At 40.5% G+C, this 15390-nt stretch overlaps 1 protein-coding gene across 1 annotated transcript in view; it reads left to right on the top strand.

The window, feature by feature from the left end:
• The window catches only part of PREX1 (phosphatidylinositol-3,4,5-trisphosphate dependent Rac exchange factor 1), a 210830-nt gene that overhangs the window by 153298 nt on the left and 42142 nt on the right, over positions 1-15390 (top strand). The window contains exons 15-17 of the mRNA XM_056812969.1: positions 9671-9743; positions 12097-12239; positions 14576-14668. Coding sequence (XP_056668947.1) covers positions 9671-9743; positions 12097-12239; positions 14576-14668 — 309 coding nt within the window. The remainder of the gene's footprint in view (positions 1-9670; positions 9744-12096; positions 12240-14575; positions 14669-15390) is intronic.

A 15390-nucleotide genomic window follows, 5' to 3' on the forward strand; every position in this document is an offset into this window, starting at 1 on the left:
GATGGGGATGGCTTGGTTCTCTGTGTAGCTTGGATTTTTTAAATTACTTCCAGACTTGTTGTCAGAGTAGAAGCTGATGAGGAAGTATAGTTCCACAAGAGCAGAAAGTTCCACACATATAACACATTCAGTCAATTAATATTTGTTCACATTTTTACTATGTATTAACCACTGTTCTAGATTCTGGAAATGCCAAAATAAAAAGGAAGCCATCCCTTCATTTCTTTGTGATGGTGGTGGAAGATTTTAGCAATATAACATAGATAGTGTTTAGAAACAGAGTAATTGCTCGTGATTGGGATCAGGGGTAACGATCAGAAAAATCCTCCTGTTGGAGGTGGCACAGCTGGGCTTTGAAGGATGCTTTTGATGCTGAAGAGGGAGTATTGCAGGCATCAGGGACACTTTGAAAAGTCATAGAGCTCCTGCGGTGCAAGCAGGAGCACAAGTAGGACAGTTTGATTGGAATGAACCATGAAATGAAAAATGTGCAAAGGAAAACTTCAGATTCAGCTGGGAAAGGTTACGCTGGAGCCATATTATGAAGGGTTTTAAATGCCACCCAGAGGAATTTGTATTGTATATGCTTGAGATGATAGGGAGCTACTGGAAGTGAGTAGGTGAGTGACAAGAACTTGCCTTCCTCTGATGCATCCTTATGGGGAATGTGTGAGTGTAGTTCCCCTGGCCTCTTAATAGGAGGCTCTCTCAGTGGGGAGAGCAAGCTTTTGCCTGATCCTCCCAACTAGGAATGGATTGTCAGCCTTGGTCAAAGGTTTGGTGCTCTAGAAAAGCCCTACTCTATAGTATGACAGTTTATACTGAGCCATGGATAGCTCTGATCAGTGTTGGGGAAAGGAATACTTGCAACATTGAAAATGGTATTAGTATCCATTCATTGGGAAAGTATAATGTTTAAAGGGCACTACGAATTTTGTAGTGTAGAGATATTGTTTTACTCATGCCAGTGACTAAATAGATTGGAAAAATATCAATGCATATAAGTATATAATATTTGGTGTATGGTTTTAAATTTTTTACTTAAAACTTAACAAATACCAACAAATGTTAACTTTTTCTCTTAGAAAGAATATCAGAAAATTATTCATGATAGTTTAAGTCTTTCAATGCAGCAAGTTTAATAATTTATAATAATAAAATACATATAAATATATTTGAGCAGCACCCCTGTTATACTTGTTCCCAAATTAAAGAAACAAAACAAAAAAAGACCTTCTTTGCAAGTTTAGTCAAGCAAAACAGATTCCCATATGGGCTCTGTCCATAAATTTCTATTTCATTCTGCACCTTGAGTAAATCACCTCTCTATCAGTATGCTCTAGATTCACAGCTCATCTTTCTCAAGATCTTTACAGTTTATTGAATCTTATTGTCACAGCAGTCTCATGAAATAGGAGAAAAGTAAAGCTCAGATTATAGTGACTTGCCCCTGGAACCATATATGACTAGTAGTGGTTGTTAGGATTTGAACTAAGATTGTGAATAAAGTCACTTCAAAGACTATGATTGAGAATCACAGTCTAGATCCTTTTTTTTTTTAATGCCATTAATTTTCCAGTGGAACCTTTTCTCTCTATTGTTGTGAAATCCAGGCTCAGCAGGCTGGGAACACACAATTTACTGTCCTTATTTCTCCCAGTAGAATGTGAGTCCCGATGGTTCTTTGAATTTGTATCTTCAGGACCTAGAACAGTACCTGGCACACAGAGTATGGTTGGTTGTGTGAATTACTTTGGCCTTTTGTTTGCTCTCTCTTTCCTTTGATGTCCTCTGGCTCCTTCTACCATCAGCAATAACTCCCTGTGTGCCAGGCCTGCTCAATTAACACCTGCCCTCCTCAGCATGGGGGGGCAGAAGGGATTCTGTCTAGGCAGGTTTTAGCAGAGTTAGCCCAAATTGAAGAGCAAAAGAACCCGGGGGTGGGGTGGGGGGTTAGAGGGGGGAAAGAATGGGCCATGATCTGAAGTCCAGAAAAGGCAGGAACACAGATTGAAACAGTATAATTTTTTATTTCATCATTTTTATTGATGTCTTCTCTTTTTATATCATAATCCATTTTCCAAATTCCACGTTCCCCGTCAAGATAGTCTTTCCCTGTGAAAGAATAAATATGAGGGGAAAAAGGGCATCTCAGCAAAACTAAACAACACATTAACTAGATATGACAGTGTCTGCACTTTTCACTGACTCCACAGTACTTTGCTTCTATGAAAAAAAAGGGGAGAGAGGCATCATAGCTTAGGTGCGAGGATGCTGGATTGGTGTTAAGGAATTCTGGTTTCTGGTCTCAACTCTGCCTCTCATTAGCTTTGTGACTTACCGCCATCTGCTTTAGTTTCATTGCATATAAAATGAGAGCGTTGGAATTTATGAACTCCAAGGTCCCATCCAGCTTGAATCCTGGGAATCTTCTCTGTGGCCAATCTGGGCCATTATAATTAAATAACACTCAATACTTATTTCACCATGCAGTGGTAAGGACATTTGAGTTCCTTTCTTAGTATCATTGCAAAAGCAATTCAATTTGAAAAGCATTTGTTTAATACTGTCACTCTGCAAAGTTCTGTGGCAGGTATGAAACTATAACACAGGCCTTGCTCTACTTGGGGGGCAGGGAGAAATACACAACAATCCTTGATAGAAAGGAAAGTGAAAGCAATGCCCAGAGGCAGACATTGTAGGAAACATATAGCACTAGTACTACTAGTAGTCAGGGAGAGCTTCTTGGTAGAAGTGGCAATGTTTGAAGCAAGCATGGAAAAAGGGAAACTGCTCCAAGCAGTTGAGATGCCAGGGGCAGGGAGATGGAGAGGGAAGAGGGTGCATGAGAATAGAAGTTTCTGAAGGAGAATAGTATACAATTTGACACGTAGGTTGGCGGCAGACTATGGAGTAACTTGAGTGCCAGATCAGAAAATGCCTTCATCATCATGCTGATGCCTCTTTGGTGCTTTAGAAATCTCATTTGATCCTTGCAACAATAGGTGCCCATTTTATATTTGAGGAAGCAAAGTAGACAGGTTAAGTGATTTGTTCAAGACCAGAGCTAGTTAAATGTTCAAAGCTGGCTTTCTTGACTAGCCCTCTCTCCTCTGTACCAATCACCTGCCCTATTTGATAGGCAGTAATCAAACGGTGAAGGTTTTGAATTGTAAAAGAGTTAATATGGAAAATAGAACCAATTGGTATGAATGACTTCATTTAACCCCACCGTTAGCCATTTGCCTGTATGAATGTGCTGAAGACAGGAATCTTATACACATCTGCCAGATACTGTTTAAGGAACATTTTAAAAGCAATTAATATGATCTAGTTTTTGTGCTAAGAAAAGGCAGAAATAGGGTTCTTGCCCTAAAGATGCTTGTAATTGAATGGGGGGAAAACATTTCATTAACTGTGTACATATGAGATATGCAGAGTAGATGGAAGATAATTTTATATGGGAAGGTACTAACAGTTAGGGATTCTGGGAAAAGCTTCCTTTGAAAGGAATTGACCTGTGTCTCAGTGGAACCATGGAGCCTGAGAGGTAGAGGTCATGGGGCAAAGCATTCCAGACATGGAAGACAACTGGTGTAAAGGAATAGTGAGAAAATGGATGCTTTCCCTTCCTCTAGGGAAGCTGCCAGGAAGGTCTGGCACCCCTGAATATTCTTACTGATTTCTCTAGAATACTGCAAACTCAGTAAACTGATGAAGAGGCAACACTTTCCCCATTTTCATCCATCTATGTAGCTTTTGTCTTGTGAATGTTCCATTTCTTTACTGAGAAAGGAAGACATCTTGGGTTGGACTTCTGTAATTTATCTTCTACATCTGGCAATATGCAGCATTTATTATTTTTTAAATTAAAAAAATTTTAATCCTTACCTTCCATCTGAGAATCAATATTATCAAGGCAATAGAGCAATAAAGGATAGGTAGTGGGGGGTAAAAGACTTGCCCAGAGTCACACAACTGGGAAGTGTGAGTCTAGATTTGAACCTAGGACCTCCTTTTTCTAGGCCTGGTTCTCAATCCCTTAAGTCACCTACCTTCCTCAAATTTACTGCTTTCTAAGAGAAAATTTTAAAAGCCTGTAGTAGAGTGATCAATATAGCACAAGAGAGGAGGGGATAAAGACAGGATAAAGTGAAACTTAGTAAATGATTGGATACCTTGCTGCTCTGGCATTGACTTGGATGAAGGCAGAGATGGCATTGTTGATCGAGAGAAAAGATTACAGAATCATCAGTTCAGTTCCTGATTCTCATAACAACTCTTCCCAAACTACTTTATATTTAACTACTTTTTCTTTTTCTTCATATACTTAGGTATGCATTGTCTTCATTCATGCTTTTTACATTGCTAGTTGCCTTGTTTCTGGTGACTTTATAGGTATTGGATGAGAGTTATGTCTTAGTAATTCATCTAAATAGCACCTGGGGTTTTTAGGAGACTTAAAAGCTAAATATGAGTCAGCAGTATGATAGGATGGCCAAAAAGTCCTGTGGAATCTTCAACCAAATTGTGATATTTGTAAGTATGGGCATTCTCTCCACTGATGCACTTCTCAACCCTAGTGCACATTGTTGGAGAGTTTTCGTGACCTGGTTCTCTGATAATCACCTTTTTCCCCACATAAATTTTTCCTTTTTGGCTGGGTTTCCCTAAGTTTGCACTTGGCTGTCAAACCCCTCCAGAACTCAGGGTTGCCTCCATGAAGAACTAGTCAAGTCACCCTACTGTATTGGAATATCATAGTTTCATCTAGGATAAATACTACTACTCTCTCTGCTCTTGTCATTCCATTCTGGGGTGAGATTTCAAGAATGACAATGACAAATGAGTAGATGCAGAGGAGGGTAGACAGGTTTGTGAGGGATCTTTAGTTAAGGCCATACCATATGAGGCGATGCTCAGTATTGAGAAGAGAAGAGAAGGGGGCCCATGTTTGGAAAGGTATCCTTGATTTGCCCCCATAATATTTGAAGGGCAACCCTGGGAAAGATGATAGACTTTGTTTTGCTTAGTTCCAGAAGTTACAACTAGGAACAATGGCTAGAATTTGCAAAGAGGTGGCTTTTAAAGTCAGGAAATTACAGGGGTGGCACAGAAGAATGGATGGAGTGGTGGGTCTGGACACTCATCATCCTGAGTTCATTTCTGGCCTCAAACTTTTTAGCTGTTTAAGCCTGGGCAAATCACTTAACCCTGTTGGCCTTGGTTCCACATCTGTAAAATGAACTGGACTAGGAAATTACAAACTCCAGTATCTTTGACAAGAAAAGCCCAAATGGCTCACACAGACATGACAGAAACAAGTGAAGAACAATAAAAGAAATTATAAGCCTGGAAATCAGCATTGTCTAAAAGTGTGACCTGCTTTAGGTACATACCCTAGTGAGTCCAATTCCTGGAAGACAGGGAGGGAGAGTTTAGCTTAATATTAGGCCACATAATCTCTGAGGTCTGTAGCAGTCACATTCTATGGTTCTTTATTATGCCTGATCTTTCTAGATGTCCCTCCTTATTAGAAGGAAGGAAAAAATTACCAACAATCAGGACTAACTAAAAACAGGATGTATATTCCTTGAAAGGTAGTAAGTTTCCTATCACTGATGGTATTTAAGAAGAAGCTGGATGGCGTAGTTTTCAGGACTGCACATCTCCTCTCAGCATAGGTCATGAGACTGGCCTAGAGCTAGAGGACTTTCCCGTTTTAGATTTGTAAGTTTTTATGATTCTGGGAAATTGAGCAAAAAAAAAAATGCCAAGTCTTGATTAAGCTGTAACTCTTTGTAGGACACAGTGTATTTTCTGGGACACGAGTCCTTGCCTTCAGTGAGCTCCCAGACTAATTGGGAAGATAGGATGCACAGACACAGACAGACAGACAGGGGCACACACACAGACACACAGACACACACACATATAGAGAGAGACAGAGAGAGAGCGTGAGTGAGTGAGTGTCCTGGAACCAGCCCTGCAAGGGGCTGGGGGGGGGGGGGGATCTTTAGGTGTGGGTAGGGGAATTTCCTTCTGTTCAGATGGTTATTTCTGAGTCATTTTTTCACTTTTAGAGACATTTCTGATGTGGGGTGTTGCCTTGAGAGTCCAGTGGCCTATTTTTAGCATACTTTCTCTTTCCTTGCCTGGGCTTCCGGGGGCCCCCTTGGCAAAGATTTAAGTTAGAAGCTGTTTCCACCGGCTTCCCAGAGAGCCAGGTGTCCTGCAGACTTCTTGACTTCTTCAGGCTTAGAGCATTTGGCTGTATGCCTACCTACTGCCCCCCCCTCCTCCCCCTTCCCGCCTTCCCCATGGGCCAGGATGACAGCCCTTCATCACTGGTCCGTTGTTTCACAGTTGGACCAGGGGAAGTGGGAGGGAGTGGAGGTGAGTTTGCAAGTCCCTGGATGCTCCAGATAAAGGCTTGCTGCAGTCCCCTGGAAGAAGTTGAAGGCACACACATGGAAGGATGCTGCCTCTGAGGACAGATTTGTCAAACCCAGGGGTCAGCTGTGGGAACTAGTGCGGCCAAATGTTTATAGAAACCATCTCCCTCTCCAAGAGCAGTTTGTAGTCCCTGACCCTCTTGTCTAATGTTTTGGCTGTGAACATCAGTTGTCAGTTGTGGCCCAGAGAGCATGTCATAGGCCAGAAAAACAGCCTATTGACCAATGTTAACTGGAGTAGGATGGATTGGAGGCTTTTTTCCTGACCTTCCCCAGAAGGAAACATCATTTCCTTTTGCAGATCTGTTTAAAGGATTACATCAGGCTGTGTGGTTTTACAGAGAATTGTGTCGAGGGATCAGAAAGTCTGGTTTTCATCTAGGCATTGACACTTGTTAAACTGTGTGACCTTGGACGAGTCAATGCTCTCCTGGGGTTTTGGATTCCCTTATCTATATAGTGGGGGAGTGAAGTGATCTCTGACATCCTAGAAAGTCTGTATCACTCATGTGATACTTCTTAGCTGGGCGACCTTGAACAAGTCAGTACTCTCCTTCAGATTACATTTCTTTATCTGTAAAATGAGGGAATTGGATGAAGTGAGCACTGAGATCCCTTCCATTGCTAACATCCTTAGTATATCGGTATCACTTGTGTGGTTCTGATTAGCTGGATGACCTTGGACAAGTCAGTTTTCTCTTTTGCATTAGTTTTTCTTATCTTTGGACTGCAAAGTGAACTCTGAGATTCCTTCCATTCCTCATATCCTGTATCGCTTGTATGGCCTTGGGGATGTCATTCCTAGCCTGGGGACTTATTCCAAGGTCTTTCTCAGACCTCCTCAGAGCAGCTTCTCCCAGTGCTCCCCTGGGGCATGTGCTCTCAATAAGGTGTTCTTGATTCAGAAAGAAAGGCACCTCTGAATCCATGATTAATTCATGTTTGTCTCAGGAAGGAGGGAGGGCTCTTCCCAGCTCAGCTCTCCTAGGAGGTTGAGGAAGCAGGTCTCTTTTACCCACCATGGGAATTCTCTGGCCTCGGTGGAGCAGAATTCCTGGCTATCATAAAAGAAATAGCAGGTGCTTCTCCTATCCTACCCACCAGCCACTAGGTTTCTTGGATTATCTACTTGGTTATCTAAGGGGCAAATCCCCAGTTTGTTGGCATTTGACTCCTAGTTAAAAATATTTTTTAATGATAATACTCAACAATTCGTGAAATAGTCTTGCTGACAGAACGTATCCCATTCAATTCAGCAAACATTTTAAGTGCTTTCTAGGGCTTAACTTTGTTGTTGTTGTTGTTGTTCTTGAGATAGGGCCTTCCTTTTTCTTTTATTAGGCACTGTGTTTTGTGCTGGGAGTATGAAGATTTAAAAATTACTGTCCCAGTTTATAATTCCCTGTGGAGAATATCTGATGATCGAATGAAACATAAAGTCTTTAGGGTTTTTTAAAATTCTCTTTCTCCTCTTCCACCTAACTTATTGCCAAGCTTTGATGATCAATCTCCTTGGTATGCCTAGCATACTGGACTATTACAATGATCCTCTGATAGATCTTCCCTTCTCTGCTTAATTTCTTTCCTTTAATATTTTTCTTCATCTTTTTTGAGAATGCTTTATTAAATAAAAATACATGCTGTATTTATTTACTTGTGAACATCTTGTTGTTCTCTTGTAAAATGTAATCTCCTTAATGGTGTTTGTATCTCCGGTACTTAGCACAATGTTTGATATGGAGCAGGTGCTTAATAACTACTTTTCCGTTAATTTAGCGATATAGGCAATTGTCAGGTGTTGTCAGTTCACCCTCACATTTATTCCTTTCTCCTTCTCTGCAGGCCCAGTACCCAAAGTATACTTACAGACTCCTAAGTGTATTCATGGTTCCCCAGCTTCCTCCTTCTTTAATCTGTCTTCCACATAGCTGTTGAAATCATTTCACAGATGGCTTCACAATCATCTGCACAGATCTGGCCAAGTCACTCCCCTGCTTGAATACTGGCAGTGATTCTCTGTTTACCATTGGGATAAAACAAAAGCTCCTGAGCTTCATATTTAAAGCCGTTAAAGCTTCCACGTAACCACTATCCATACCTCCCCTTTACCTGGTTCCAGTAGGATTCTATAGGATACTCTTTTCTTTTCTTTTTTTCTTTTGCCTAAACCATGTCACTCTTATGTTCAGAAACCTTTAGTGTCTTTCTATTTCCTTAAGTCTTTCCTTGTCCCATTCGAATTCAAGGACCTCTATGTTTTGGCATCTCCTTGAAATTTCTAGATTTGTCTCATTGCTCCCTTTTGCTCCTTTTTCACCCAGTCTTGACTTTGCCATTTATTCATTTATTTATTTATTCGATCATTTATTTATTTACCCATTCATTCATCCATTTATTTATTTTCATTCATTTATTTAGTTATTTGTTTATTAATTAATTTATTTTCTCCCTCTATCCCTTGGTCAATTCTCCTGCCTAGAATGCTCTCCTTTGCCTTTGCTATCTGTCAAATTTTTAGCTGTCTTTTAGAACCTAATTCAAATGTCAATGTTGTGGAACCTTTCCCAATCCCCCCCCCCCCCCCCCCCCAACGTCCAGTTCATTCATTTAGATACAAAGCTCTGTGTTAGCAGCTGCAGGAGTAATGAAGGTGAAAAATGAATGACAAAGTTTTCTATCCTCAAGGAGCTTACAGTCTCCTAAGATTCCCCTTAGACCTCACTGCACCTTTCTTATGGTTTATTTTCAAAGTGACTCTTGTTAAGTCTCTTAAGCTTCAATAGAAAGTGTTTACTTGAATTGATAGAGGGAGTCTCTTCATCCAAGAGTTCCTTATACTTTTGAAATCACAGGTCTAGTCCCTATCTCCTCTGTCGTATTATTGGAGATCATAATTACATGTCTTCTTTTGACTGGTAGTTTTATATAGGTAGGGATCATATCTTTTCTAACCTTGTTTTCTCCACCCTCCAACCCAGTTCTTTGTGTTCTGTAAACAATAAATATTTTTGAAAGAATAATGTATCAATGCTATAGAGAATGTTGTCTCTGAGAAGAGGTCTCTCTCTCTCTCTCTCTCTCTCTCTCTCTCTCTCTCTCTCTCTCTCTCTCTCTCTCTCTCTCTCTCTCTCTCTCATATATTTATGTCACTAGGTAAATATCATCTGTTTTCTTCATCAATTCCATTAGTATTAATTCTGTCTTCTTCTCACCAGGGAGACTGTCAGACGAGGGAGGAAGCTGTGGCATTGGGAGTTGGACTGTGTAACAATGGCTTCATGCACCATGGTAAGTCTCCTGATCTTTCTCCTTCATTGTTCTCAGTGAGTTTCTGTGCTTTACTTCTGTAACAGCTTCTTCTCTTCCCCCCTCCCCCCCCATCTTAGAATCAATATCGTGAATTGATTCTAAGCAGAAGAGTGGTTAGGGCTTGGTAATTGGGGTGAAGTGACTTGCCCAGGGTCACACAGCTAGGAAGTGTCTGAGGCCAGATTTGAACCCAGATTCTCCCATCTCTGGGCCTGACTTTCAATCCTCTGAGCCACCCAGAGGCCCCCAACAGGCTTCTGAAGAGGCATCCTACTCACATCCTCCTCACTTCTCCATTATGCCAGACTATTGTTTCCGGCTCCATCACTATGTGAGAAAGGGTCAGACTGAAGATTAATAAACTGGAAAAATATCTGACAGTTCTCAGAGTACAGTTCCTCAGTCCACCATCCAGATCAGTACAGGCTGTGAATCTAGAGTGGAAGAAACAGGAAGGGTCTCATCTGCTGGAGATGCATACTATGCCAATTGAAGAATGGGTCAAGGAACTTTGACATGGAAAAGAGTCGCAGGACTGAGGAGATGGGAGAGAGGATGAACATTTGGCGTGTTGTAGAGGGGAGTTCTTGCTCAGGTGTTTTTTGGTGTAGATGACTTCCAAAGATCCTTATAATGCTCAGATTTTATGTGGATTCACTTCTGAATGTTAGAACAGTGAGTTGGATGGAGGCCAAGTCCCCTCAGTATTCTTGATACCAGTATGGATACAAAGGATAAAACAAATTCTGGCAAGAGACTTCAGAAGTTTTAGGATATAGCAAGGTTATTTTTGCTGACCTCAAACTGCTGAAATAAAACAATTTAAAGTTAGACCCAGAGTCAGAAGATAGGAGTACCTCCTTGGCTTTGTTGTAAACTTAATCTCAGACTATGGGCAAATCACTTGCTGGGCCTGGGCCTTTTTGGCCTCATCAGTGAAAAGAGAAACTAATCTTCAAAGGCCTTTTTGCCTCTAGCATTCCATGTTTTAAGGTTCTAACTGTTAATATTTTATACCCTAAGGAGTGGGCCTTTCCACCCCTTTTCTATGTATTCTCTATGCTGACCCCTTCTAATTTCGAGTTTCTCTCTGTTTATTTATAGGTATTAAGTATAAAGCAGGTTCCCTCTTAGGAATCGGGATGCAAAGATAAAGCATTATTTCTGAATTTCTATGACATGGTCATAGAAGTAGGAGGGAGGCTACTTACAAACATGGTGAATTGAGTAGTCAATGCCCACTCTTCCCATGCTCTACCCTGTGTTTTGAGGTTGGGCCTCACCCTTGGGTTTGGGCTTTGGCTTTCTCATTTTAAGTTGTGTTTGTGGCCTTGGGGACAGCCTGTCATGAGTTCCCGGGCTATAGGAAGAGCCATTTTGTGCCTTCTGCTCCCCAGGGATCATCAGGGTACACTCTATGGAACCCACCCCCTCTGAATGTCCTCAGCCTAAAGGCATCCCTGAAATAACTGCCCAGAACAAGCATATAATTTTTATGGTTGCCACATACATAGGGAGCTTAGCTCTGATTGGTGGGAGGGCCCAGGCTCTGGGCAGAACTGTCAGGAATCATGTCCTAGATCAAAGTGGGGTCTAGGAATGTTTCCCTGTGGATGCTGTTTTGACTAAAGGGTATATTTGAGACACACAGGACTTGCCTTAGCTCATCTGGCTTTCTTGGTCTTATCCTGGGTGGTCTTGACTGAGAGGTGGAAGAGATCCCTAGAACAGACATTTATACTAAGCATTCACCATGCTGAGATCTGGGGATACAAAAAAAGATATTAGACAATCCCTACCCCCATGGAGCTCACAGTCTAGTTGGGGGGAGAGAGAACACATTAAAAGAAGCTGAAAATGGGGGAGGGGTAGTGTCGGGAGGGGAGGCTACTCAGGATATAAAATATAAAATCTTAGACTTGGACGTTTTCTTAGAACACATAGAATATAATGTCAGAAAAAAGGAGAGCGTGGAAATGTCATTCAAACATCTCCCTCCTGCTTTGATTGAATTAGGAAAGGCACATAGTCTTGTCTCTGAAATCTCATTTTACCTTCTTGAAGGGTAGGTCATTAATCTCTATGGGCTTGGGGAGACTAACTTGTGAGACTATCATAAAGGGGAGCAATGAGGATTATGGCCATCCCCTCCCCTGCCTTTTGGGGACCCCTACTCATTCTTGGTATGCCAATATCCCATTGTTTAAGCAGAAAAGAGTTTGTTTGCAAAGCATAAGAGTTATTGATTTCTGGGCCCCTTCAGGCTAAAAAGGCTAAAAGCATAAGCCTAACTAACTGTATTCTTTCCTTGTGTGTGTTTATATGGGTCCAGTCCTAGAGAAGAGCGAGTTCAAAGATGAGTCCCAGTACTTCCGCTTTCATGCCGATGAGGAGATGGAAGGGACAAGCTCCAAGAATAAGCTCCTTCGAAACGACTTCAAGCTGGTGGAGAACATTCTGGCCAGGAGTCTTCTGGTAAGAGTTCTGGTATATAGTATTGTTTCTCCCTGGCTCCTGAGTATGACCCTTGGCCCCCAGAGACTACCATTGAAATGGATGCTCTTTTCATTCTTTTTCAAAATCTACCTAGAAGATTCCCCTGAATTTTTCATTCACTCTTTTTAAAAAATATTCTTCCCTGAAGCATTTATTGAGCAGCTACTTTCTACGTGGCATGGATCTAGATGATACCATATATACACCACGATTCTCGATACCATTACGTAGATGGCACAATTCTAAGAACCACTACATAGAAAGCAAACACTTCAGTGTTGGTATATTGCATGGCACGACTATATCCTACTAGGTACACAGCACGATTCTGAGTGGTACGTCCTCAGGATCATTATATAGATACATACAGTTAGACAGCATGGTTCTAGGTACCATTACATGGATGGTATATTGTTGTTCAGTCATGTCTGACCCCAATTGAGGTTTTCTTCAGAGTTTAAAAATATTGGAGTGGTTGGTCATTTCCTTCTCCAGTTTATTTTATAGGTGAGGAACCCGAGGCCAGCAGGGTTAAGTGTCTTACCCAGGGTCAAATAACTAGGATCTGAGGCTGGATTTGAACTCAGTTTTCCTTACTTCCAAGATTGGTGCCATATCTAACTGCCACCTAGCTGCCCACTTTATGGCATGCTTGTACTCATGTAGAACCATGTTTTTATGTGTGTGTATGCATATATATATATATATATATATATATATATATATATATATATATATATATATATATATATATATGTATCTTTATATGCAAATAAATTTAAAAATGTTTTATAAACATACAAAATATATTAAATCTATTTTGTAATATATGGTTATAATCATATTATCTAGAAAATACACACAATATGTATTTTACATATGATAAGATATATTATTATATATAACCATGGTTGTACATGCCACTGTGTATGGTCCAGTTCTTTGGATCACTGTGTATAATACAAAGTTCAATGTGAGAGTGTTTCCATGTCACAATTTTACATGCCGCTTTGTCTATAGCATGATTCTGGGTATATTTCCATTATATTAGCTGTTGGTTCTACAATACTGCTGGATATATAACAAGGCTGCTGGCATTATTCTGTGTGTTACATCCGTGTAGCAAATGCTGGCATCCATTCTGGATATTCGGTAAGATTAGGATGTGATTCATGCCTTGAAAATACTTCGTATCAAACTTTGGGAAACGAAAGGAGAATTGATATCATAGCTAATTGTTGTACCCGTGAATCCATAAAGAATGGCATGAATGTAATTGGAGGGCTGCTTGACATATACTCATCATGGGCTAGATGTGGTAGCTGGAAAGGCTTCCTAGGATAGATGAGCTTCAGAGGATGGAGGGGCCATCATTTGACTGAGAGGTGTGAGGTTTACAGTGGCTTCGAGGAGGGTAGTTCTTGTTTCTCCGTTCCAAAACAGTGGTTTTCTGAGGCTTCTTCCCTCCAGTTTAAGTCAACAAACATTTTCTGTGTGTAGGGCATAAGTGCTATAGACAAAATTGAGACAGTCCTTACTACCATGTAATGTGGTAGGAGGATGTTATAACCTATATACAGATTTATTTTTATATATATATATAACATGCAAACTAGCTTGGAGAGATTGAAGGCCCTCCTGTCTGCAGGGATTAGGAAAGACTTCATGTAACAGATAGCTCTGGAATTTCGGCTTGAGGAAAGATAATAAAGATTCTGAAAGCCACACATTGTGCAGTTGGGATGAGGGTCCTCCATTCATTCAGTGGCAAGGAGGGAGCAGCTAGATAATTCAGTGGACAAAAAGCCAGGCTTGGAGGAGGGAGGTACTAAAGACTGATTAATGGGGGACATGGAAAGTCATCTCTAATGCCAAGTACCATAGTACCTTTGGGCAGTTAGGTGAGAGTCTCCTGTGTCTGCATTCTCATCTTTCGAGTTCAGATGTGACCTCACAAGCTATGTCAGCCTGCTCAAGTTATTCAGCCTGTTTGTCTCAGTTTCTTCATCTGTAAAATGAGCTGGAAGAGGAATTGACAAAGCACTCCAGTATCTTTGCCAAGAAAACTCCAAAAATGGGGTCCCAAAGAGTACGACATGATTGGAACTACTGAACAACCACCATTACCACAATCACCACTCTGGTACAATCTGTATATACCCCATATCTCTCTAAGATTATTATTGGGTAAAACAGGGTGAAAACAAAAAACATGCGACACTGGACATTTGAGGGATATATACCAATTATCTGTTGTGCTGTCAGAGCCAGTGGCAGTGATTACCTTCATTCACTTGTCTCCTTTGACTTCCCAGATATTACCTCAAGAGGATGATTATGGCTTTGACATAGAAGAAAAGAACAAGGTGATTGTGGTGAAGTCGGTCCAGCGAGGATCATTGGCTGAGGTGAGATATTCCAGGGTGGAAGTAGGGAATTAGGATTGAGCCTAAAACAACTCAGGACGTGTGAGAGGCAGGGGGTGGGTGGCTGAATCAAGCAATGGAAAGAACACTGTCAGGAGAGCTCAGTCACTGACTCATTAGGGATCCTTTGGTCCCAAGTCACAGAATCATGAGATGTTCTGTATGGACGGGATCTTTAGAGGGATTCTAGTCCAAGTTTGTAGGAGGAAACAACTCCATGAAGGAGTCATAGCATACAAGATGCAAGCATTATAAAAGAAAATCTACCCACTTCACACAGATCAAGTCTGCAGCCCCTTCCTTGTGACCACCTGTCATGTATGTGCTGTAGTGTGGAATAGTGGAAAATTGTAAATATCTCCATTGACAGGCTTCAGTTTCCTTAACTATAGACTATAACTATAGTTATAGTCTTCATAACGATATAACTATATGTTATATAGTTATGTATAACTTACATTTCTATTTATAGTCATATAGCTATATATAACTTATATTTGTATTTGTTATATTCTATTTATAGTTATATAGTTATATATAACTTACATTTCCATTTATAGTTATATAGCTATATATAACATTTCTATTTGTTATATTCTATTTATAGTTATATATAACTTATATTTCTATTATATTCTATTTATAGTTATATATAACTGTTATGTAGTTATATACAACTATTATCACAAGTGTTATATAGTTAC

Source organism: Monodelphis domestica, chromosome 1 (genome assembly GCF_027887165.1).
Source record: "Monodelphis domestica isolate mMonDom1 chromosome 1, mMonDom1.pri, whole genome shotgun sequence".
NCBI lineage: Eukaryota > Metazoa > Chordata > Mammalia > Didelphimorphia > Didelphidae > Monodelphis > Monodelphis domestica.